This window comes from Limanda limanda, chromosome 19 (genome assembly GCF_963576545.1).
Source record: "Limanda limanda chromosome 19, fLimLim1.1, whole genome shotgun sequence".
Lineage (NCBI taxonomy): Eukaryota > Metazoa > Chordata > Actinopteri > Pleuronectiformes > Pleuronectidae > Limanda > Limanda limanda.
In genome coordinates this window covers 15,581,134-15,605,548 of record NC_083654.1, presented here as the reverse complement: position 1 = coordinate 15,605,548, position 24,415 = coordinate 15,581,134, and the positions used below count along the sequence as shown (strand labels likewise).

At 43.7% G+C, this 24,415-nt stretch overlaps 3 protein-coding genes across 4 annotated transcripts in view; 2 read left to right on the top strand and 1 right to left on the bottom strand.

The window, feature by feature from the left end:
* The first annotated feature begins 875 nt into the window (after nt 1-875).
* On the top strand, nt 876-7,047 carry krit1 (KRIT1 ankyrin repeat containing). The gene is made up of 16 exons (XM_061092865.1): nt 876-1,079; nt 2,232-2,420; nt 2,515-2,671; nt 2,852-2,944; nt 3,026-3,155; nt 3,238-3,481; nt 3,840-3,955; nt 4,067-4,210; nt 4,304-4,460; nt 4,678-4,785; nt 5,275-5,431; nt 5,534-5,685; nt 5,776-5,942; nt 6,067-6,361; nt 6,520-6,636; nt 6,744-7,047. Exons 2-16 carry the CDS (start codon nt 2,319-2,321, stop codon nt 6,831-6,833), a joined length of 2,229 nt encoding a protein of 742 aa, XP_060948848.1. The 5' UTR covers nt 876-1,079; nt 2,232-2,318; the 3' UTR covers nt 6,834-7,047.
* A 921-nt stretch (nt 7,048-7,968) lies between these two features.
* On the top strand, nt 7,969-14,112 carry LOC133026048 (lanosterol 14-alpha demethylase). Its single transcript, XM_061092871.1, has 10 exons — nt 7,969-8,283; nt 8,372-8,470; nt 8,964-9,140; nt 9,985-10,111; nt 10,801-10,975; nt 11,107-11,226; nt 11,754-11,949; nt 12,115-12,210; nt 12,316-12,484; nt 12,802-14,112. Exons 1-10 carry the CDS (start codon nt 8,122-8,124, stop codon nt 12,978-12,980), a joined length of 1,500 nt encoding a protein of 499 aa, XP_060948854.1. The 5' UTR covers nt 7,969-8,121; the 3' UTR covers nt 12,981-14,112.
* Nucleotides 14,113-14,207: 95 nt separating this feature from the next.
* The window catches only part of akap9 (A kinase (PRKA) anchor protein 9), a 55,761-nt gene continuing 45,553 nt past the window's right edge, over nt 14,208-24,415 (bottom strand). For both annotated transcript variants that reach the window (XM_061092854.1, XM_061092855.1), the window contains 23 exons: nt 24,253-24,390; nt 24,122-24,166; nt 23,896-24,027; nt 23,436-23,480; nt 21,611-23,290; nt 21,435-21,492; nt 20,769-20,890; nt 20,372-20,551; nt 20,028-20,195; nt 19,349-19,454; nt 18,990-19,248; nt 18,539-18,689; nt 18,084-18,428; nt 17,634-17,933; nt 17,321-17,532; nt 17,040-17,145; nt 16,693-16,887; nt 16,219-16,422; nt 15,843-16,075; nt 15,653-15,747; nt 15,410-15,560; nt 14,897-15,027; nt 14,208-14,742 (listed from right to left, as the gene is read on the bottom strand). In XM_061092854.1, the coding sequence (XP_060948837.1) occupies nt 14,699-14,742; nt 14,897-15,027; nt 15,410-15,560; nt 15,653-15,747; nt 15,843-16,075; nt 16,219-16,422; nt 16,693-16,887; nt 17,040-17,145; nt 17,321-17,532; nt 17,634-17,933; nt 18,084-18,428; nt 18,539-18,689; nt 18,990-19,248; nt 19,349-19,454; nt 20,028-20,195; nt 20,372-20,551; nt 20,769-20,890; nt 21,435-21,492; nt 21,611-23,290; nt 23,436-23,480; nt 23,896-24,027; nt 24,122-24,166; nt 24,253-24,390 (5,100 nt within the window). In that variant the 3' untranslated portion in view covers nt 14,208-14,698. The remainder of the gene's footprint in view (nt 14,743-14,896; nt 15,028-15,409; nt 15,561-15,652; nt 15,748-15,842; nt 16,076-16,218; nt 16,423-16,692; nt 16,888-17,039; nt 17,146-17,320; nt 17,533-17,633; nt 17,934-18,083; nt 18,429-18,538; nt 18,690-18,989; nt 19,249-19,348; nt 19,455-20,027; nt 20,196-20,371; nt 20,552-20,768; nt 20,891-21,434; nt 21,493-21,610; nt 23,291-23,435; nt 23,481-23,895; nt 24,028-24,121; nt 24,167-24,252; nt 24,391-24,415) is intronic.

The window sequence follows — 24,415 nt, the reverse complement described above, 5'->3', positions numbered from 1 at the left end:
CACTTTTAATTTAATACTATTCCATAAGGTCATTCCTCTGAGTTCAGAATGTAATTGTACTTTTTAATCATCCTTCATATATCACACCTATAATATATAGTAGCACTTAAAATAATATAATTTGTAACTTAATATATATCAGACTACATATTCTTGCAGCACATACAAATCCACCTCCTCTAGAAAAAAAGTTAACTTAAATATTGCTTGAATCATTACACCCCGACCTGCCAGTGATTAAAAGTCAGTCCGAACTATTTCACACCTCCTTAATATAATTTTAAATTCTAACGGAGATCACAATGTTTCCCAAGGAATTAGTTGTAAACATTTACAGTATTTTTGTTTGATAAAACGCACAAGGACACAATATCTTGTGCTTGAATGAAGTGTGTGTGTGTGTTGTGTGTGATTAGATTAGATTAGCTTCAACTTTATTGTCATTGCACATTACAAGTACTTATACAACGAAATCCAGTTTAGCATCTAACCAGAAGTTAAAAAAAAGGCAGTATAAGTGCAGAGTATTGTGCATATTTAAAGTCAAATATGTAAATAAATAAGAAGTACAGTAAGAAATATATATGGAATATGAACAGTATTAAGAGGAATTGTATGATATAAGAACGACAAATACAATATGAGCAAGATAAATATATAAATAAATATGAATACACTATAGGTGGGATAATACAGTAGTAAAAAAAAAATATATAAATAACAGTCCAGTGCAAATGTTCAAATGTTCAGTGGCTGGAGGAGGGTGTGTTGTGAGGTTGTAAGTGTTGCTAGTGTGCGTGCTGTCAGTGTGTGTGTGTGTGTGTTGTCAGTGTGTGGGTGCAGGTCGCACTGAGTCCCCCCCACCACCAGAGTTCTCTGTTTCCTGAACTGAAACGTGATTCCTCGGTCGGTCTCTGCAGCCCTGCCCCAAAACGAGAGGCCTGTCGCCGCTTCAACAAACACAGATCAGCCCTGGAGGTTTCAACCGGAGCTCGGTCCCGGCTGTTCCCCGGTAACTCAACCCGGTAAACCCTGCGTCTGACCCGGGGAGAGAACGAGCACCAGACGGGTCGCTTTCGGTGAGTTGAAGCCGCTGAACAGGCGGAAGAGACGGGGATGGTGATGTTAGTGTGAAGCCTCCCGGAGGATCCACGACTCGAACCCGGTCCCGGTGGATGTGGAGGAAACAACACGTCCACTCGGTGTTTAATGGGAAACACAGTATCTTTTATATTTAATGTTATAACTGTGTTCAGACCGCAGAGTTTGGCTTCCGGGGCGGGACCTGAACCGTGAACTCAACAAGTTGTTTTTTTAAACTGATGCTTAAAACGAACTAATATAACAGAAATACGTTTATATCGTTAAGATACTTCACAAAAGTGTTTATTCGCCTGTTATTGTGAAATTAACTTTCTATTTTACTTTATTCGTGTGTGTACATCGTTTGTGTTTGAAAGTGAAACCTGAAGTATTAGGGTTAGGGTTAGTATTGTAAATACATATGAAACTAACATGTTCATAATGTATTATAAGCGTGGACAATCTGTCAGACCAATAATGTATAAGGGTCTATCTATCTATCTATCTATCTATCTATCTATCTATCTATCTATCTATCTATCTATCTATCTATCTATCTATCATCCATCCATCTATTGTTGTATGTATTTTCTCTGCTCATTTTTCATTGTTTTATCTATCTATCTATCTATCTATCTATCTATCTATCTATCTATCTATCTATCTATCTATCTATCTATCTATCTATCTATCTATCTAGCATCCACCCATCCATCCATCTCTTGTTTTATTTTCTCTGATCATTTTTCATTTTAATATTTTCTTTACTTTTGAAGTGCTTTGTAACGTTTTTAATATAAGTTATATATAAATTAAGTTTATAATTATTATTAATTATTACTATTAGTAGATTAATCAATTCACTGTAAATATTTAATATAATTTTTAAAGAAGTAGATGTGAAAAATTTGCTTGGTTCAGCTTGTCAAAGAAAATAATTTTAGGTTTTTCTCCTATGTCACATAATTAAGGGAATACTGGACATTTTGATAAACAAAGCAACTGATCCACAGATTAAGACAAATAATAGGCAGAGTAATCAATTATGAAAACAGCTGTGTTAATCCCCTATTAGAATAACACATCCCAATATCATGTATCATAGATGTCTAAGCTTTACACATTCTGTGAACTCATATTCTCTCCAGGTGTCCTCCTCTGGGGCAGGCATGCCTCTGCACAGCATTTGGCCGTCACCTGGGATGTTCTGTGAGGACTGAGGAGAGGTCGGCACGATGGGCAACGAGGATCGCCTGGAAGAAGTGTTCGTCGCTGTTATCCGCCCGAAGAGTCAAGTCAGCCTGAGCTCGAAGGAGTACAGAGCCAAAGCCTATGAGGTAAATGTGCCGAGTCTGACAGTTCAGATCAACTGCATTGTGTTCGAAGCAGCAACAAGGAAAACACTGCTTATTCCCTCTGGTTGCTGTAAAGATCCTGCTGATTGAAGTGCCTTTGGAAGGGAAGGAGAAGAAAAGAAAGAAAATCCTCCTGGCGACAAAGATTCAAGCTGCAGGAGACAAATCTAAATCCATACTGGATTATGTTGACGAAACAATCAGACCAATAACCAATAATCAAGGCTTCATAGGTGAGTCTGAGACATTTGTGGCATTTTTAGGCTCCTGAATATTTCTCCTTTATTAGAGTCACTGCAAAAACTTCAGTGAAGCTATGATCAGGCTGCACATTTCTTAAATGCGAATTTACCTTCTAATCAGGAGTTATAAGAGGATTGGGAACCACTGCTCTAACCAGTTTGGGTTTACAGGAAAGCGAGTGGTGCACATGAAGAAATTTCCTCTTGATGGGGACAATGAAGGGAAAGAGGCCTCCCTGTTTGTTGTGCCAGTCGGTGTTAAAGGTGAGTAGAGAAACAACTTCAGATTTTGTGAAATTCATTTTTATCTCTACAAACTGTTTATTAATAAGTCTTTGTAAACAGACAACAGCAAGCCTGTCTACAGCGCCGGGAGCCCCAGCTTCTACTGTTTCCAGGACATCATGCGGGTGTGCAGTGAGACCAGCGTTCACTTCTGCTCCATCACCTCCAAGATGCTCCTGGCCTTAGACAAGTGAGGATTTATCTGAGAACACACTCCTCCTTACTGACAGCGGTGGGATGAGGCTGTAACATTTCCTCTCTGAACTCCGCAGGTGGCTAGCAGAGCAGCACACCATACCTCACGCTATCCCCGCCCTGTTCAGGCCGGCTCCCGTAGAGCGGGTGAAGACCAACGTCAGCAACCCGGCCTACAGCAGAGAGGGCAAGCTGAGCGACGAGGGTCTGCACATGGGCTACACCGCGCTGGAGATCAAGAGCAAGATGATGTCGCTGGAGAAGGCGGACATGTGCATCCTCAACCCGCTGTACGGCTCCGACCTGCAGTACACCAACCGGGTGAGAGAGTGTGACCCAGACAGTCTCCTGCTGCCTTCTTTGTATGTGAAAACGGCACAAGGCTCATGATTCAAACTCAGGGACAATTTAGGGTTTAGTGTCACGTCAAAGATGTATTGACTTGGGGACTGGTGTAGCTGGGGATCGAACCTCCATGCTTCTGGTTAGTGGATGACCCACTCTTCCTTCTTGGCCACAGCTGTCCAATTCGTAAAGGAAGATTTATCTCTATCATGACCTCAGGTGGATTTCTTTATACCAGAAGAGACTTGAAATACTATACAATTGAAGGGTTGATATATTAACCATATAATATGTATTTTTTAATTATATAAACTCTCTGTCCTCTTTTGAACAGGTGGACAAAGTTATTATCAACCCATACTTTGGGCTCGGAGCTCCGGACTACTCCAAGATCCAGATCCCCAACAGGGAAAAGTGGCAGCACGGCCCCAACTGTGTGACAGAAGACAAGTGAGAAGCTCTTCTCAATGGACCGCACTGACATTACTGCCGTCTGCTGGCAGCTTCTGCTCTTGTTTGCTGTAAAATGTGACACTCAACACAAAGTTCCTGTCTCTGCAGGGAGCGCCAGTGGGTGGACGACTTCCCTCTCCACCGCAGCGCCTGTGAAGGAGACACTGAGCTGCTCGTGAAGCTCCTGGACAGCGGCTTCTCAGTCAAGCAGCTGGACAGTGACCACTGGGCTCCTATCCATTACGCCTGCTGGTGAGTGCGACCAGAACGTCTGCAGTGTCCGTGTGTCCTTTGTTTTCCTTTGTCTCGTTGACGACGAGTTGCATTTGTTTGTTTTCTCTTCAGGCACGGCAAAGTGGAGGCAACCAAGCTGCTGCTGGAGAAAGGGAACTGTAATCCGAACCTGCTGAACGGTCAGCTCAGCTCCCCTCTGCACTTTGCAGCCAGGGGAGGTCACGCGGAGATCGTGCAACTCCTGCTGCAGCACTCTGAGATCGATCGGGTAGGAAATGTGATGCTTCCTCTTCTTTTTTCCCCTAATATGATCTTTGAATGTCTTGTATAATTTGAACACAGCCCTGATGTCAATGCTGCAGCTACCTGCCCTGCTGTCTATCAGGAATTATGTAAACACATGTAATCATTCAACCTTAATATCCGCTGTAGAAACTGACTAAGACAGCAAAACGTGGTAATAAACAAGTACTTCTCACCAACAGCACATGGAGGACCAGCAGAAGAGATCCCCTCTACAGGTGTGTGAGGAGAACAAGCAGAACGAGTGGGAGGAGACGATGAAGCTCCTGCAGCAGACCAGCAGCAAACCTGTGAGTTGCTCATCAGACACCAGTTCATCTGTTTGTGATGCAAACGTGACGACAAAGGGAACAAATACATTTTGAAGTCATGCTACATACTAAATGTGTGTGCATGCATGTTGCCTGTTAATCAGATTAAATGGGGATTTCAGTTTTATTCTTTTGTCTTAGTATCTGAACACTTTGGGTCAATCAAGTTATAGAAATATTTTTTCCTCAATAGCCTCTGCTTGCATATATGAAATGAATATGGTGTATTCATGAATAGAGTGGGAATACAACACTGAATGCAGGCTTGTGCAAGTGCTGTTGTGTTCATTAAGGAAAATGACAGTTTTTGATAGATGTTTTTGAAATGTTTCCATTGCAGTTACACATGCTGGTCACTAGATGGTGCTTTTCCTCAAGCATAAGTGATCTGGATTTAAAAAGAGAAACTCTTTTAAGCTGTTTCACTTGGTTTTGTTTATGACCTGCACGTGTGCGTGTTTTCCACAGTATGAGAAGGTGCGCATCTACCGCATGGACGGCTCGTACCGCTCTGTGGAGCTGAAGCACGGCAACAACACCACGGTACAGCAGATCATGGAGGGCATGCGTCTTTCTCAGGACACCCAGCAGTACTTCACCATCTGGATCTGCTCCGAGAACCTCAGTGAGTCCACATCCCATCCAGTGGCTACGAAACCGACCACGGCCAAGCGTTAAAAGAGGAAGTATTGACATGTGTGAGTGTGTGTCTGTGTGTGTGTGACAGACCTGCAGCTGAAGCCGTACCACAAGCCCCTGCAGCACCTGCGGATCTGGACGGAAATTGTGACTGACCTGACGGTGCTGGATCCTCAAAGGGAGACGCCTCAGCTCTTTCTCCGCAGGGATGTGCGGCTGCCTCTTGAAATCGAGAAAAAGGTAGATCACATTTTTACAACAGGCTGCTAATTTCCAGTATATCTTGTTATGTCAGTTGAAAACTCCTCACTCTGCCACACACTGCTCCAGGTGGAGGATCCTCTGGCCATCCTCATCCTGTTCGACGAGGCTCGTCACTGCCTCCTGAAGGGATTCTTCCCTGCTCAGGACAGCAAGCTGATCACTCTGGCCAGCCTCCTCCTGCAGATCATCTACGGCAACTACGAGAGCAAAAAGCACAAGCAGGGCTTCCTCAAGTAAAAGTTTATGCTTTAATACATACAGCACTGATAGGCTTTTTGTCTGTAGTATGTAGGTAACAGGAAATCTGGTTAACGTATAAAGCCAAACGCTGCACTTCTGTGTTTCTATTTTCAACAGTGAGGAAAACCTGAAATCTATTGTGCCGATATCAAAGGTGAAGAGCAAAGCGTACCACTGGACCCACAGGATACTTCACGAATACAAAGCCCTGAGCACCAGTGAGGGGCTGAGCAAAGAGATGCACCACCTGCAGCGACTCTTCCTGCAGAACTGCTGGGACATCCCGACCTACGGAGCGGCTTTCTTTACAGGACAGGTCTACACCAAGGCCAGCGCCAGCAACCACAAGGTCATCCGTGTGTACGTCGGGGTCAGCACCAAGGGGATGCACCTCATGAATATGGAGACCAAGGTACCAAGCCACAAGCTGGAGTGGTTAGATAGCTCAAATACTGGTTATAGTCCAGGATTGCAATCATTTAAACCCAGTGAATAGGCTTTGTTTATTTGTTAATTGAACATGAGGTGCATGATTTAATATTTTATATTTTTAAAACTCTGTCCTCCCAGGCCCTGCTCATCAGTTTAGAGTATGGCACGTTCATGTGGCAGCTTGGACACGCTGACCAGTACTTCCAGATACACAGTGGTGACAACAAAATGAACTTCATAGTGCACACAAAACAGGTAAGAGCAACCTGGTGTCCATTTAATAATCTAAATATCATCTGAACAATCCCTTCTTGGCGATTTATGAAAACACTGGGACTCTGATGCTGATTGTCTCTCCACAGGCTGGCCTTATTGTGAAGCTTTTAATGAAGCTGAGCGGACAGATGACTCCAAACGATAAAACTGTAACAGATAAATACGCTTATGGTTGAAAACCGCTGGAAGAAGAAACCAACGGCTGCTAAACGTCTCTGCAGATTCTGCTCACACTGACTTTCCTCAACAGCAATAAGGACAGAGACCAGTCGGCTTCGCAATATCCGTCACAACTTCAGAATGTGTCTTTTGACAGGTCCTCTTTTTTCATGACATGTAAATATGTTGCTTATTTAATTTGTTTTGTTTTAATAAACTTCCTGATGTATGGATTGACTCTTTCAGATCAGTGGTGTGGAAAATGAAACGATGATTGTTGATCAAATAACTTCAAACTGAGGATAGAATTCTGTTAAACATAGAAATTATGTTACATGGATCATAAGGATATTTATAGTATAGTATATTTATAAGTACTCCCAATAAACTTCATTTAAATGAAGTAAAAATAGACATGGGACAAAACTTTTAAGTTGAAAATATTTTAAACATTTCGATTTTTAACTTCACTGTGCTTTTATTTAGATGATGAAAAATGTGAAGGATCAACTAATTTTACTGCATAAGCCCAGTTTTATTTATTAAATTTAAATAAATTAAGTATATTGAGTACATTTGAAAAACACTAATTATATATTAATTATATATAATTACTAATACTAGTAATACTAATTTTAACACATACTTATTTATACTAATACTAATTTTAACACATTTAAATTTAGATGTTCCAGGGCAGCGCTGATTTTACATTAACACCTTTTTAAACATTTACAACATATTTAGATTTTTAACTTGACTGTTTTAGTTGAGATGATAAATAAACTCATTTAATGCCACATGTAGTTTAGAGATGAATATCCTCCTCTAAATAAAAAATATCACTGTACTCAGATATATTTCATTAACTCTTTGTGTCAGTGACAATAAGATGAACTTTAAACAAACAGAAACTCTGATTTTCATTTAGAATAAACACGTTAAACAACAAAGATGTCCTGCAACAACACAAAAAAGAAAAAAGAAAAAGCGACGCTCGTCCTGTCGGCAGCGGTGACGTCATATAGCCAGACATCGGTTCAGGCAGCGGCAGCCAATCAGGGCGGCGGCTGCTTGACGGACACGCCCGCTTCCAGCCAATAGGAGGGCTCGCTGGGTCAGGCGGGGGCAGGACCGCCGTTGACAGGTAGAGATGCTGGAGGACATCTCTGGAAGTGTCCACAGAGCCGGAGACCGGGTGTTAGCTGTTAGCTGCTAGCTGCTAGCCTCCATCTAACTCCACGAAGCGGGACCTCCAGGCTCCAGTGTCCCCGGGGGAAGCTTCCTCCTCCTCCCGCCGCAGACATGTCCACGCACTTGTACCAGCTGAGCAGCAAACTGCTGGAGGACACCGTGGGGACCGTGAACGAGAACCTGACCTCGGTGCTGCTGGCTGTCTCCGTCATCACCCTGACTCTGGGCTACGTCTCCAAGCTGCTGCTCACACAGGGCCCGGCAAGCGACCTGGTGAGTACACACTGCTGGGGGGGGACACACACTGCTGTGGACATGGTGGACATGTTTAAACCCCTGTTCTCTGGTTCCCTTCCTGCAGAAACCTCCTCCATACATCCCCTCCTACATCCCCTTCCTGGGCCACGCCATCGCATTCGGGAAAAGTCCCATTGAGTTTCTGGAAGATGCCTATGAAAAAGTAAGTGGAGACAAAAAGTGTGTGTGTGTCTGCAGCTGTTTTATTATAATAATTGTGTTATTTAGAATCTAAAAAATAAATATCCTGCCCCATATTTTCAAACTATTCAGTATTCTTTGTGACAGTTATTGTTTGATTGCCCTAACACCAGGAAATGGACTTCTTTATTTATGATCTAATCCAGTTCATTGGTAAATAAAATATTTTTCGTTGCAAGATGGCACTCACAAGTCAGATCGCCTTGATTAAACATAGAGTCTCTTATCTTATTTAACCTTTCACACACATGATTGACCTGTATCAGCCTTGTTCAGGAGTTTGAAACCAGAGGATCCTCACTGTGCAGATCATACAGAATGGAAACAAAATGCCTGACCTGGTTTATGACTTTTCAAATAAAAAGCTCATGATGCCAGAAAAGCTAAACTCTAGGGAGGAAAAACAAACAGGAGATGAATACAAATGTTTCTGGTTTATTCCCCTCCTCTCCCAGTACGGCCCAGTCTTCAGCTTCACCATGGTGGGGAGCACGTTCACCTACCTGCTGGGCAGCGAAGCAGCGACACTGATGTTCAACAGCAAGAACGAGGACCTGAACGCAGAGGACGTCTACTCCCGGCTCACCACCCCGGTGTTCGGCAAAGGGGTCGCCTATGATGTGCCCAATGCTGTGAGTCTATTCAGGAGAAGAGAATCAGTAGAAAGGTTCTGATTCTGTATCCAGTCAGCTGTAACTAGGGTTGCAAAATTCCGGGAATATTCAAAGTTGGAAACTTTCCATGGGAATTAACAGGAATATACGGGAATTAATGGGAATAAACAGGAAATGTTGTGGGTAATTTATACTAACTGTATTTACCTTGTCATATACAGACATAAATATAAACATTTTATTTTGTTATAGGCTGATTTGAGGCCTGAGGAAACTTTGGGCACTTGACTACATGCTTCTGCATCGTTGTGTCATTCTTAACATAGGTCTTAGCACAGTATTTGCAAATGTACACAGCCTTTCCTTCTACATTGGATGGGGTGAAATGTCTCCACACATGAGAGAGTGCACGTGGCAATGTTCTGTAGAATAAGATGAGAAAAAAGTTTGTAAAAAAACACTAATATAATGCCAGAGATATAAATAGTTAGCCAAACAATTGGAATCGTCTGTAAACATATTTTACAATTGATGGATAAATGAATGGAAATAGGCTGGATGAACAATCCTCAATCAGCATGCTAATATATTTTCCCCAGTAATATCATCGAAACTTACCTGACTAGTCCTGCACACTACAGCAGGCCTCAATAGCCCTGCTGTAGTGTGAAGGATGCTGGGAATTATCTGTGCATGTGATGGAAGAATGCACAGTGGAGGGTTGAAATTCAACGTGCAGCGTGTGCTGGATTCCATACATCTTTAAAATAGAGTTTTGAATGATGTTTCCGGAAATTTACTGGAAACTTTCCGCCCCTTTGCAACCCTAGCTGTAACACACACTCTCTGCATCATGTTGCAGCTCTTTCTGGAACAAAAGAAGATGTTGAAGACCGGACTGAACATCGCTCATTTCAAAGAACACGTGAAAATCCTCGAGGCTGAAACCATCGACTACTTCAAGAGGTGGGGGGACAGCGGAGAGAAAAGTAAGATGGAGTGATTTTATCTGAATATTTGAATCAGACGTCTGTTTTTAGACATTGGATTGTTATCGTTTCCATAGTTTTATGATATGTTGTACCTTAAAAGACATTAGAGTATGGAAAAGATCTCTTTTTTCCTCAAGGTCGAGAAAGACATTTTTTATAAGACCTGGACCAAATGGACTTAGTCTGTAAAACCAGTTAGATCTGATTTTATTTGAATATACTCGTGTTTTGTGTGATCCTCCTTTTTTTGATGTGATGTGCGCTCCCCGGTTGTGTTCTCTTTACCTCTGCTATTGTTCCTACATGGAGTAATTAAGGCCCATAAAACTAAACCCAAGAAAGGCAGTATGAACAAAATCACCCAAACTTACTACATCCATCCTTTCTTATGTCCTTGACAGACTAAAGCTGTATTTAATGTATGTGATGGAAATGTGCCTTTCTAAATAAAAACAGAAAAAAAAAAAAAAAAAAAAGACATATTCAAGTAAACACCTGATATCACAAGTTTTTCTGTATTGTGAGTATTTGTAAAGTGACGTTTTTGTTAGTGTCATTTCACGTTTCAATTAATTTAACAACAAGAGCAAATAGAATCCAAGCGAGCGGTTAATGAGGGACGTCAGGTCTATGAGGATGTTCACACTCTGCTGTCTGACTGATTTGGATTGTCACTGTCCTGTCAGACCTGTTCGAGGCTCTGGCCGAGCTGATCATCCTGACGGCCAGCAGCTGCCTCCACGGGAAGGAGATCCGCAGCATGCTGGACGAGCACGTGGCTCAGCTCTACGCCGACCTGGACGGAGGGTTCAGCCACGCTGCCTGGCTCCTGCCCGGCTGGCTGCCGCTGCCCAGCTTCAGGTAGGGGACATATACGCCACATCTGTAACAGGACGAAAGAAAGACAAATCCAAAGGGCAATAAACATTTTTACAGCCGATGATGTAGAAACTGTGAACTTACGGCGTCCACAATTTGAATTATTTTCCTAGGAGGAGGGACCGAGCTCACAAAGAGATCAAGAACATTTTCTTCAAAGTGATTCAGAAACGCAGGAAGTCCGGAGAGAAGACTGACGACATCCTGCAGACGCTCATCGATGCCACCTACAAGTAAGACCCCTTCCCTCCCTGAGGAAGTTATTTCAGGGTTCGTACGGTCATGGAAAACCTGGAAAAGTCATGGAATTTTAAAATGTGTTTTTCCAGGCCTGGAAAAGTCATGCAAAAAAAGAATCTCCCAAAAGTTTTGGAAAAGTCATGGAAATTTGTTATATTCATATTTTCATGTCGTTAGTTACGCTGAGTTTTAAATAATTCATATGCTTTTAAAGAAATACTCTCAAAATATAAGCAGGCATACTTGGGTTTGTGTCATTTAAGGTTTACCTTATGCCTTGGAATTCTCATTGTTAGTTTGAATACTAAATTTTGTCACTTTTGCGTATACACAGAGATTTCACAAAATGTTCGGTCATGGAAATTTGGTTTAAAGTTATTGAAAAGTCATGGAAAAGTCCTGGAAATCCATTGGTCAAAATGTGTATGAACCCTGTTATTTATCAGTCAGTCCCAGTGCTCGTCAACGTATCAATCCAAATGGACAAAGCCTTAAACTATACTATTTCTAACCTCTAAAGAGATGGACGCCACCTGAACGACAATGAGATCTCGGGGATGCTGATTGGTCTGCTGCTGGCTGGGCAGCACACGTCCTCCACCACCAGCTCCTGGTTGGGATTCTTCCTGTCCAGAGACAAGGCTCTGCAGGATCGCTGCTACGCTGAGCAGAAGGCCGTGTGCGGAGAGGACCTGCCGCCACTGGACTTCGATCAGGTGAGAGAAACAATCCCTGTGGCGTCTCCCCCTCCTGGTTGTAGAACTGTACTGCAGTTAAAAACCAGTGAAGGTGCGATAAACACACACCCACCTGGCCCTTTTTAATCTAACAAAACATTGAAAAGAGTATATTCTCATTCTTTGTCCTGTTGTCGTCTGCAGCTGAAGGATCTCAGTTTGTTGGATCGCTGTTTAAAGGAGACCCTGCGTCTGCGCCCCCCCATCATGACGATGATGAGGATGGCTCGCTCTCCTCAGGTGAGTACATCGGGCCCAGTGTTCACTTTGACCTCAGTCACACATCATTTGTTTCAACGTGTGGAACAGAACCTTTCAGACAACATGTTGTGTTCTTTCCCTCAGACTGCTGCAGGCTACACCATCCCAGTGGGACACCAGGTCTGCGTCTCCCCGACGGTCAACCACCGGCTGCTCGACACGTGGGCGGAGCGGATGGAGTTCGAACCCGACCGCTACCTCAACGACAACCCTGCTGCGGGGGAGAAGTTTGCCTACGTGCCATTTGGAGCCGGTGAGAAGAATGAGACTAAAACTGAATATTTTGTATGAATTACTGAAATTGTCAGTCAAATGATGTAGATTTCATTCCTTTAGTATTAATAACAACATTCTTACGCAACTATATTGACAATAACTTGTGTTGTGTATCTTGTTGATTCCTAAGATGTTATCAAACCTTAAAATAAAACAAATTGAATTTAGAAAATAGAAAAAATGTATTTAACGTACGAATTTGAGCAAATTTGAAATGAAATGCTATGGAACAGACACATGGGTCAATTTGTATAAAACCAAATCCAAACTATATTTTCCTCGTCTGTTTTTCAGGCCGTCATCGCTGCATCGGGGAGAACTTTGCTTACGTCCAGATCAAAACCATCTGGTCCATTTTACTGCGCATGTATGAGTTTGACCTGGTGGACGGATATTTCCCCACGATCGACTACACCACAATGATCCACACGCCTCACAAGCCCATCATCAGATACAAGAGGAGGAAACCCTGAGAGACGGAGAGAAGGGAGGGAGGGAGGAATGAATCCTGAGTGTTTGAAGTGGATCTCTGTCTTTCTGGGACTTGATTTGAGGAAACTTTAGATGAACACACTTCGCTCTGTCTGAATATCAAGCCTGTGCTTTTCTGCTTCCTTCATTTAGATCTGGAGTCCATGGTTTGTCTGAATGTTAACGTGATACATCATTGTTTAGTGTTTCCAGAGCAGAAGACACCTGTTGTGTGACTCTGACTCGAACACTGATGCTCATATTCACAATGTGAATTCTTAAAAAAAAAAAGCCTGTGGACCAGTTTGTTTGGAGCTGTCCAGTGTCTTTTGACTGCATCACATGATCTTCACCAGCAGGGGGAGTTTGTTCAGTTGTCATGGAGATATAGTGTGATACCTGATCTGAGCCGGGAACAATGATATATTTTTTTACACTGCACAGGCCTGTTACCAGGGAAAACTTCCGGGTTGGGTCTGACACAAAAACAGAATGAGTTTGCTGAAGATCATGTGATAAGTTTGAAAGCTCCAGAACAGCTACGAACTGAAAACTTGTGGTGCGATTGTTTCACCAGCTTTATTAATCCTACTTCCTCAGACAGACCATGAAACACTTTACTGCTCCAATTCCACAGAAACCCTTCGGCTCTCAAACTGAATCACAATGCTGCACCTTCATGTTTTATCTCTGCTGACGCTCTGATCCTGTTGACGTTTGATGAGAAGAACTTCAGTTTTGTCTTTTTTCCACTGTAACTGAACTCTTTCGTCTGTTTGCAGTTATTGTTGCTGATTAGAACTCTGCTCAGGTTTAAGGTTTAAGGCTGTATTTCTATAGGACAATTTATGATCATATGGTAGCAATGATGTCCATGAATTTCCACGTGTAAATGATGCCTTCTTAAGTAAAAGTTTACTTTTTGCCCTTATTTGCTGTTTGATCACATTATATTTTAGAACAATATGTCCAGCTGCTTGCAACAAACCACATGGAAATGGAAACCCACTAATAATGAATGACTGAACTGTAACTAGAAATTAAATAAACAGGATGGAGACACTAACTTCAATCTTATGAACAATGCAAAACATTGAAAAATTGAACAAATAAAGTTTGTAATTTGACAGAAAAGCATCATGTTCCTTAATCCTTTGGAAAAACATCTTTAATGACCCAATGAAACGTTTCCTAGCCTGTCGGTTAATCAAAGACGAAAGACGCACCACTCTTTGAAATAATGTTGTCCTCTTTATTTCAGTTTTTGACAAAATACCCAGAAAATTCAAAGCTCCTAACGCTTTACAAAAATACTTTCTCTACAAATGTCCTGTCGTCTGTCCGACCTCAACATAACACAGTGTAGTGTAGGATTTCCAGTAGCAGCCTCCTCAACATTGAACCCAAACATTCTCTACTTAACGCTCCACCCATACGAACACGAACATAAATTAATCACGAGGTCTTAAATTAGCATTAGACAAATATACATGATTTGCAGATCATCCACAACAAAGAGGCAGATTAAATTACAAACGTAGCTGTTTTTCAAGTGCTGTCGACAAAAAGCCTGAACACATGTCGTACACGAATAAAAAAAATGTGTTTTGGTCCACACATGGAAAGATACAGTCCACACCAGAGTGATAGAAAACAGCAGAACGCTCAGCACGAGAAAAGGCAACTTGAGTTTCTTCAAGCCAGAGTAACTTGTCGGCGTCTATCGTCTCAAGCCAAAGTGCAGTTGAGCGTACGATGAAGCACCTGCGGAGAAAAACAAAGGTGGTTTAGTAAAGTAGTCTTATTTATTCAAAGCACACAACAGCTTCTTCTATACGTAAACACTACAATAAGATCAAATCCGTGCATGAGCGCTGTCCCTCCAGTGCACGTGACCCCACAGTGATGCACACGTTACCTGATGTCACGTTCCCCAGCCTCCTCTGCAGAGCCTCCAGTCTGGAGATGTAGTCGGTGAGCGCCCGGTCGGGGTCGTAGCTCTGCAGGTGGGAGCAGGTGAGAGCTCCGTGGTCTCCGGACAAGTGGAACCTGCACAGAACAGAAACAACAGCAGCCTCCTCCTCAGTAACAGGAACAAGTGGGACATGTCACCTCGAGTGTGAATCCAGAAAACCACATATTAATCCTGCTTTTGCTTAACCTTTCATTTTGAGGATTTTGTAAAAGTCAAAATATACTTTTAATGATAAAAGAGGGATGCTGATAGAAACGTACAGTTAATCAGTGCAGCAACGATCCATCAATAAATCAGCTGATCAACTAGAGGATTGTAATTTATAACATTGAAACATTTGCTTCTCTAATATCTTTAAATTGTTTTGACCTGATGTATTGTACTGGTCATTATTTAGGCATTTATTGATAATATTAGTAATTCCAATGTTAGTAGCAGCCTCTGTGTGTGTTGTACCTGTGGGGGGTGGAGGAGACAGCTGACCGGGGGGACTCTCGTCCACTTCTCCCTCTGCTGCTGCCGGAGACTCCTCCTGCGCTGCTCTTATCTCTGTACATGTCCACGCCGCCCGGATGGAGGAGATAAGGTGAATCTCTCGCCTCTGACCCTGAGAGAGAAAAGAGGGATAAGTTACTGAGCATCACTTCCAGGGGATTTTCTCCGATATGTAGATATAATAGAATGTTGAGTTTTGGTTACCTGACGTCTGACCTGTTCCATTCTTGTGCACGCTGCAGAGGGTCGTGGTGTTCATCCCCGTTGCTTTATGCCATCGCTTCACGAGGAAACGCATTCTGCATTAACAGAGAAAAACATTTAGTCTTTATTAAAATGGCAATACAAGTTTCCTCAGTTGTAAATCAATAAACCCAGAGCTCCAGCAGCCAACCTGGAGAGGGCGATAGAGACTCGGACGGCGGAGCGGAAGCGCGTCAGCCCTCGGCGCCGCTGACTGGAGGAATCCAGGCAGGAGAGCGACGGGCGGCCGCCCATCCTGGACAACAGCGCCAGCGTGGCGTCCTCACACTCCTGGAAGCCGCCCAGCAGTAACAGCAGGTATTTCTTCTGGTAGATCAGAGCTTTACGGAAGCTTTCGGACCTCAGGTACTTCCCATACATCCTCTACAAGCGGGAGACAGAAGAGAAGAGAAAAAAACAACCATCAACGTTGATCTGATCGGTGGATTTCTCAGAGCTACAGTTAAACAACTAAATCCTCTGATACAAGGTGACTTGAAGGGACTTATCAGCAGCTATTAGCCGACCTTCAGTGCAGCGTTGTCCGCCTCAGGTCCAGTTATCTCTCGCAGGGTGTCGCTCCTGATCTCTCCTCGAAGTCGGGCCACCTGCATCTGAGCCAGATTCAAAGCTTTCTCCAGACGAATCTTCTCTCGAGTCCAAGTCTCCCGCTCGTGGGACAGCAGCACACTGGCCGAGTCCATCTTAGACACTCCCCTCCGGCTGAGGGACTGCAGGAGGAAGTAGATTAATCAAAGAATCTTATTGTCTGGTATGATGTGTTAAAAACAACAATAAAGTGGATGCTTGAGTTGATATCTATCTAAACATACACAGTAAGGATGATATTTAAGATGTTTGTAAGATACATTATGTCCCTAGTAAGCAAAGTTCATTATTACTGTACATTATATAAGATTATTATAGAATCAAATGACAGAGAGTGTTTGGAGAACTATTTTTGAAGTCTCATGTCAGCACGTTTTTTTGTGTTTACTCACACTTTCTCCTGATCCCAGTCCAGTCTGCCTGTAACGTCGGAGCTCCTCCTCCAAGCGGAGCGTGTGGTTTCTCAGGTCGTTCTTCTCTTCGGTCAGACGACTTACAAAACCTGTCAGCTCGGCATTCTGCCTCAGCAGCCGCTCCGTCAGGGAGTTGGAGGAGCTGGAGGAGCCTCCTGCCAGCAGGGACACACTCTGAGGAGGGGGGGGGGGGGAATCACACAACAGATGTCAAATGTTTGGAAACATGAAACTGTTCATTCAGGAGGATAAACTCAGAAAGAGACAATTCAACAAATATTCAGTGTGTAGAATTCAAACCAAAGAAGGTTAAAAAGTTGACTGACCTCAGGGATGGAGGGTAGACCGGGGGATTGTTGCAGCATAGTTATGACCTCATCAACACTGGACTGCACCCAGGACAACTCTTCACTGTCGACCTCCGCAGTCAGCCTGTGGAGACAATGCACAAATCAGTAAACAGGCCACATAGGAAAAGGCTGGTACATCACAATGCATTCATGGATTCTGTTTGTTTATGCTTCATATAAACACCACACAACCCACACACAAGAGAGTCAGATTTAACTGTTACTATAGATATATTGATTGCAGCCACTTGAATTACCTGCCAGTTGTATTATTCGCCATGCTGCGGATCTTTGAGGAAACCAGATGGAGTTTTCCCACGATCTTGTCGACCGTGCGCCAAGGACCATGATGAGATCCGCTGGTGTGAGCTGATGGAGAGAGCTGCAGGTGGGGGGACGTATTCCCACCTTTCTGCTGGTACACCCAGTCTGTGGTGCGGTCGGGGGAATCTCTGTGGCCGTCTGCCTGCTGTTCAGATACAAACAATATGGATTTATTACTTCCTGAGTCACGATTCAGATGACAACAGGACTCTGTAAGAGGAGTCACTGAGATGTTAGGATTCTTACAGTGTGACTGTCAGCCTGCTGAGGTCCCCTCCCCTCCTTTTGTCTTCTCTGCTCTTCGACTCGGGTTATCCTCTCCTCCAGGCTCTCCTTCTCTTCTTCCAGGCTCTTCCTCTTCTCCATCTCTCTCTCCAGCTGCTCCTGGGTCTCTGACATTTGTGCTTCCAGGTTTTCCAGCTGGGCCCGAGCCTCCAGCAGCGTCTCCTGGTCCCTCCTCGACCTCTGACTCGCCAAATTCAGCTCTTCCTCTCTCCGCACCACCTCGAGCTTATGGGCCTCCACCTGATCGAGGAGATGCACAATCTGGAGAGGAACATTCAAGTTTTAAAAAGGAGTTAGACCTAACATGTGGTAACCCCTTAAATTATTTAAACCAGACATGGATCCAATTAAGATTAAAAAAATGTCAGTAGTACATCTACTGACTTGTAGAGAAAACGTGGAACATCCCACCTGTGTGTGTTTGTTATCCAGCTCCCTCTGCAGTCTCTCCAGCAGACTCCCTTCCTCCTCGACGCCGCTCCTGTCCTTCTCTACCCGCTCCTCATTGGAGGAGACGTTCTCGGAGGCGACACTTGTCCGCAGCTCCCTTTCTCTCCCGAGTGCGGTTCTCATCTCCAGGGCCTTGGCTCGCTCAGTGTCTAACTGGACCTGAAGCTCCTGGAGGCGTCTTTGGAGACTCAGACGCTCCTGCTCACCCTGCTGGGAGAGCTGGGACGAGGCCTGGCGCTCCTGGTTCAGGGTGAGGGTCATCTGGGCCACACGGCCCTTCTGCTCCTCCAGACTGAGATGGAGGTCCTAAATATAGAAATACCACTTCTTAAAGCAAGAATAAGAGAGGCTGAAGTAATGCTCACTAGATAATAAAATGTCCTAAAAGTCTTCCTGTGTAAATACTCCATTCGTACCTCCATCTCTTCCTTTTTACTCTCCTCAGTTCTTCCAGTGCGACATTTCTCCTTCTCCATGGCCCACTGCAAATCCCTGCTGCTCTTCCTCTCGTCTGTCAGCTGGTCACTGAGTGCGTCCACCTCGGCAGCTTTCTTCGATACCTCGGCCCTGTAGACAAAAGATAATTTGAATGAGAACTGAGCAAATGGATGCTTTATTCGTGTAGGATTTTGGATTTAATGAATAGTGGCCTTTCAAATGAAACAGATTTGATTGTAAGTGTCACTGCAGAGGACAATCTGCAAAACCTAATGATGAGGTACATAATAGTTTTGTTCAGCAAACATTATTATAAGTCACTGATTACTGAAATACCTTTGTCCTCATACATCTGTCATGTGAAGTATTTTTACCCCAACAGGTGTTTAAATATATCCGGGTGTGTAGGATTCAAACATCATGTCTCACCTGAGTGTGTCCAGCTCTTTGAGATGTTTGTGGTGGGTCTTGAGCGTTGTCTCCAGCTCCAGCTTCGTCTGGGACAGTTCAACCTTCAGCTCCTCCACCAGCAGCCTGTCCATCTCCACTGCTCCTCCTCCCGCTGCTCCTCCCTCTCCTCCTCCCTCTCCTCCTCCCGCTCCTCCTCCCACTCCTCCTCCCGCTCCTCCTCCCTGCCTCTGCTCCCTCATACTAACTTCAGCTGCCAAAGAAGCTGCAGGCCGGACACCTGAATGACAACAATAAACATCAGACATAGCATGTACAGAAATGTGGTATTTCATATTAAATAAATTATAAATTATACGAATTAAGAGATTTCTTTTCACCTTGATGGATTTGCTCTAATTGACCACGGAGCTGATGAATCTCAGAGATGAGACTCGTCCGCTCTGCAGTGTGGAGGGAACCCATGGCGTCTCTGTGGAGGGCGTCCTGCATCAGCATCCAAAAGACAAAACCCTCTGAGTTATGGACAGACTCAAATCATAACAGACGAGAAATGAGAGCTGAGGACCTGACTCTTTATCTTTTGATCTCTTGGATTAAAGCCAGAGGTTGAAATTATGTCACAACCATCAAGTATGGTTGATTTACATAAGTAGTATTAAAACTGTCATAGTTCACATACTTATTAACAATTTAGAGATTAGATTACCTAGAGCTGTGACAGTTACAAAACATGCTGTGCAGTTACAAACATTTTAAATTTTAACAGTAACTAAGGTATAAGGAGAATTCTTCTAGAGGTTATACTTGTCATGTCTAGTGTCCTCAGCTACATTAGTTAACTTCAATTTATGTCAAACAGTTGACACCTAGAAGACGTTTTAAAGACGTACTCCACTGATTCTTGTACCACACAAACATAAAGTTGGTCAAAATTTAAACGGAAGAGATCAGGATACAGGAGTTCTGACTTTAATTCCCTAGTTAGTATAAATCGTTTGACAAAAAACTGGATCGGACCTTTTACGTCAGCACATGTTTACAGCTGTTATCACTGACCTGTTCATTGAGCCTGTGCTCCAGCTGATTGAGGTGGATGATGGCGTCGCTGGTGTCCAGCAGGTCCAACTGGCTGTAGAGGATGTTCTTCAGGACACTTCGCTCCCTTACAAACACCTGCCTCACTGCGTCCAGGAGCTCGGCACGCCAGTCCACGCTGCCCGACGCCTGCAGAAAGGCAGAGACACAGACATCAACGCATGAGAACACAAAGAGAGGAAGACTCGTCCATTTGAAATGACAACTCGATTTCTGAATCATCCTTGTTGCTTTTAACTCTTTGGTTTCTGACTTGTTTGAGATTTGTTAAAACCTTGTAGTGTGTGAAGGCAAGTTTCCTATACCTGTGTTTCTCTGTGGGTCTGCATCTGAGTGATGAGGCCTTTGAGAGAATCCACGGTTGCTAGCAAATCATCCCTCTCCTTCATCCAGTCTTGGACGTTGCCCGGCTCGTCTCCAGGGAGCGGCATCTCCGACAGAGAGAGCACCTGCATCCCCTCCTGGTGAACCTCACGGAGCAACAACTAAAATAGACAAACACCACACAATTTAAGCAACACACCTTTAAGAAATCACAGAAACAAGAAGAAAATACATGGTTTCTCTACAAAACTTGGTTTAAAAGACCAACACATGTTTTCATCATTATCGTAACCAAACGCTGAGATGATTTTGAGTCTCTGGTCATTTTTAACAACTGTGAATGATAAATAAAGGTTTACAGGAGGGAAAGGTTTTTACTTTGATGCGGTCAGGCATTTGATCATCAGTTTCTCTCCTGGCGCCCTCTGGTGTTGTCCTGAACTCTTGGTGCAAACTCGGGAGGTCACATCCAGTCCGCTGGCTGTAGTCTGAACTGCTGTCTGCAAGTGTACAGCAAAAATAGCTTGAAACTAAATACTGAGAACAATCATCGACATCTGCTGAAGAAGATAACCTGAGGGGGCAGTGTTTCACCTGGATTTACATCTCACAGGTACATCATCATCACAGCATGACAATTATTATCACTGCTAATGGAAATGTGGAAAATCAACATGAGAGGTTTTCACAACTATTTTTAATTGATGATTTATTAAGAAAAAGTATAAAGAGCAAATCTTTTGGGGGGAAACTGTTCTAGTATAAAACTTAATCTTGAGATTTATCACCACAAAGACTAAGAACAGAAACACACTGGTGCTGAAACCAGCACAGCAGACTGCTTACTCAGGACTATGTGGTTTATAGCTCTCAGATTATTCATGTAAACTGTTTATCGAAGCAAAACTCCAAGACACAAAAGGGCACTGAAGAAAAATAAAAGCTTAATCACTGTCAGTTTCAGTGTATTTTTACACAAAGAAAATGAAAAGCAAAGTGAAGCACTAATGTGACCAGAGGAGGTACGAGTGAGTTGTATCTTACCACTGGTGTATCCATCTTTGAACTGGGGCACAGAACGCTCTTGTCTCAATGTTGGAGCCTGGAAATGACAAAATATGATTCAAATGATTTCTTCTTTGTATTAGAGAGACAACTACAACATGTTTCTGCAGTCAAAGCTCAGATTTGATCAAACCCCTTCTCTCGTGTTTCCTTACCTCAGCAGAGCGTAGCTTGAGGATGACGGACTTCAGTGCTTTACACTCATCCTCCAGTGCATGTATGTCCCGCCGCAGGTTCTCGCTCTCCGTGATATGCCGAGCCTCCATGTCCAGGATTTCTGCAGCGTGGAGCTCCTGCATCTGCACGATCTTCTCCTGAAACTCGCCGATCACCTCCTCCATCTCCTCTTTAACGGCAGACGTGCTTTCCGCGCTGAAGTCCAACATTTGGAGAGGTTCGGTCTGAGTGAACGAGTCCGACACGGCCACATGTTGCTGTTCAGAGCTGCTGTTCGGCCGGGCGCCGTGAGATCTGTGGGAGGACTGGCTGGAACCAGCAGAGGTCTTCTTGGACAGAGATGGTTTATCTTTGACACTGCTTCCCTTACCAGCCGGCTGTTTGGCTCCCTTCCTCTTGGGCTGGGTGGTGGAGGAGGATGGAGCAGAGGACAGTGGCTGAGGAGACGGAGATGGAGATGGTGAAGGAGATGGAGAAGGAGGAACAGAGTCTGCCGTCTTCATCAGAGCTGTCTGTGCCTCCTTCAGCTCATCTCTGAGCCTTGAAACAGACATTTGACATATGTTCAGTTCATCCTGGAGTTTCTCATTCTGCTGCCTGTTCTGCTGGAGCTCCTCATTGAGCTTAGAAATAGACAGTTCACGGACTTGGAGCTCCTCCTGGAGTTTCTCATTCTGCTGGCTGTTCTGCTTGAGCTCCTCATTGAGCTTAGAAATAGACAGATCACGGACTTGGAGCTCCTCCTGGAGTTTCTCATTCTGCCTGTTCTGCTGGAACTCCTCTTTGAGCTTAGAAATAAACAGTTCACGGACTTGGAGCTCCTCCTGCAGTTTCTCATTCTGCTGGCTGTTCTGCTGGAACTCCTCTTTGAGCTTAGAAATAGACAGTTCACGGACTTGGAGCTCCTCCTGCAGTTTCTCATTCTGCTGGCTGTTCAGCTGGAGCTCCTCTTTGAGCTTAGAAATAGACAGTTCACGGACTTGGAGCTGCTCCTGGAGTTTGTCATTCTGCCTGTTCTGCTTGAGCTCCTCATTGAGCTTAGAAATAGAAAGTTCACGGACTTGGAGCTCCTCCTGGAGTTTCTCATTCTGCTGCCTGTTCTGCTGGAGCTCCTCATTGAGCTTAGAAATAGACAGTTCACGGACTTGGAGCTGCTCCTGCAGTTTCTCATTCTGTTGCCTGTCGCTGTTGAGCTCTTCTTTGGTGGAATCCAAATCTTTTATCAGCTGCTGGAGCTCCTCATTGAGCTTAGAAATAGACAGTTCACGGACTTGGAGTTCTTCCTGCAGCTTCTCATTCTGCTGCCTGTCGCTGTTGAGCTCTTCTTTGGTGGAATCCACATCTTTTATCAGCTGCTGGAGCTCCTCTTTGAGCTTAGAAATAGACAGTTCACGGACTTGAAGCTCTTCCTGTAGTTTCTCATTCTGCTGCCTGGAGCGGTTGAGCTCTTCTTTGGTGGAATCCACATCCTTAACCAGCTGCTGGAGCTCCTCTTTGAGCTTGGATATTGACAGTTCACGGACTTGAAGCTCTTCCTGTAGTTTCACATTCTGCTGGCTGGAGCTGTTGAGCTCCTCTTTGGTGGATGCCACGTCTTCTTTGACCTCCTGCAGCTCCTGTAGAAGCTCTGTCCTGTCAGATCCTTCTACAGATTTTACCTGGTGGATGGTTAAGCAGAGGATTGAATACAAAGAAATAAATATACACTGATAAATATTATAAACACACTAAAAAAAATATAAGCACACTGCATAAAATTTAAATGCAAAAAACAACAAAAAAGCTAAAACACTCATGTCTTACTTGGAAAAGTTCTCCTTTGAGGTGAGCAATGGTCATTTCCCGTTCCTTAAAAAAGAAATATGCATAAGTAAAATATGTCTACATTTATATTTGAATTATGCATACATATTGGTAGTTTCCACACTTAAAGTAATGAAAGAAGTATGATACTAAAGGCAGCAGCTAGTTATCTTAACTAAGCAGAGGCAGAAAAAACATCTTGCCACCTCTAAAATGTACACGTTTGATAAACCCATAGAGAAATTAGTGTAAATGTAAAGTTTATCAGTGAGATTTAAAAGAGCTGGATTTTGTTACCTTCATACAGAGCCTGGCCTCCTGTTGCCTTAGCTATGCTAAGCTAACTGGCTGATGACTTCAGAAACATACTTCAAAATTAGTTTTTGCACCAACAAGGTCTTTACACATGGATTTCACAGAACCAAAGACAGAGTTTAACTGTGTCCAGCTGCCTCTGTACCTGCAGCAGTTCCTGCAGCTTCTCCAAACTCTCCTGGCAGCTGTTCAGCTCCTCTTTGGCAGCTGCTGCCTCCTCTTGAGCTTCCATGAGTTCCTCTTGAAGCTTGACTTGCCCACTGTCACTAGATGATACCTAAAGTGACCAGGTTGTCTTATTAGAAAACACTAGTAGAAAGTAGGCCCGTTTGCTTCTGAGAAAATATTGGTTTATAAAAAATGTACCTTACCTTTTGAAGTTGTTCCTGTACTCTCTCTAATGTTGCAGTTTTTTCCTTGGGAGAAAAGCAGATGATTGTCACAAACATCCCTTATCTTCAGAGTTAGTACAAACACAGATGAGCTGTTTGATGTGACATACCTGGAGCTCCTCCTGGAGTCTGCTGCTGCTCTTGTTGTAGCTGTCGAGCTGCTGCTTGGTGGCCGAGGTCTCATCTTTAACCTCCTGCAACTCCTGAACAAGTCCTGACACTGATGGCTTGGAAACAGCAGAGGAGACCTGAGAAAAATATCACAAAGATCCA

What these genes read in the sequence shown, in the direction of transcription:
- krit1 (XM_061092865.1), top strand. Translation starts at nt 2,319, where the DNA reads ATGGGCAACGAGGATCGCCTGGAAGAAGTGTTCGTCGCTGTTATCCGC. An exon ending in ACAGAGCCAAAGCCTATGAG is followed by an intron (nt 2,421 to 2,514) that starts GTAAATGTGCCG and finishes GTTGCTGTAAAG; the next exon opens with ATCCTGCTGATTGAAGTGCC. An exon ending in AACTGTGTGACAGAAGACAA is followed by an intron (nt 3,956 to 4,066) that starts GTGAGAAGCTCT and finishes CTGTCTCTGCAG; the next exon opens with GGAGCGCCAGTGGGTGGACG.
- LOC133026048 (XM_061092871.1), top strand. Translation starts at nt 8,122, where the DNA reads ATGTCCACGCACTTGTACCAGCTGAGCAGCAAACTGCTGGAGGACACC. An exon ending in CCTATGATGTGCCCAATGCT is followed by an intron (nt 9,141 to 9,984) that starts GTGAGTCTATTC and finishes ATCATGTTGCAG; the next exon opens with CTCTTTCTGGAACAAAAGAA. An exon ending in GGGGGACAGCGGAGAGAAAA is followed by an intron (nt 10,112 to 10,800) that starts GTAAGATGGAGT and finishes CTGTCCTGTCAG; the next exon opens with ACCTGTTCGAGGCTCTGGCC.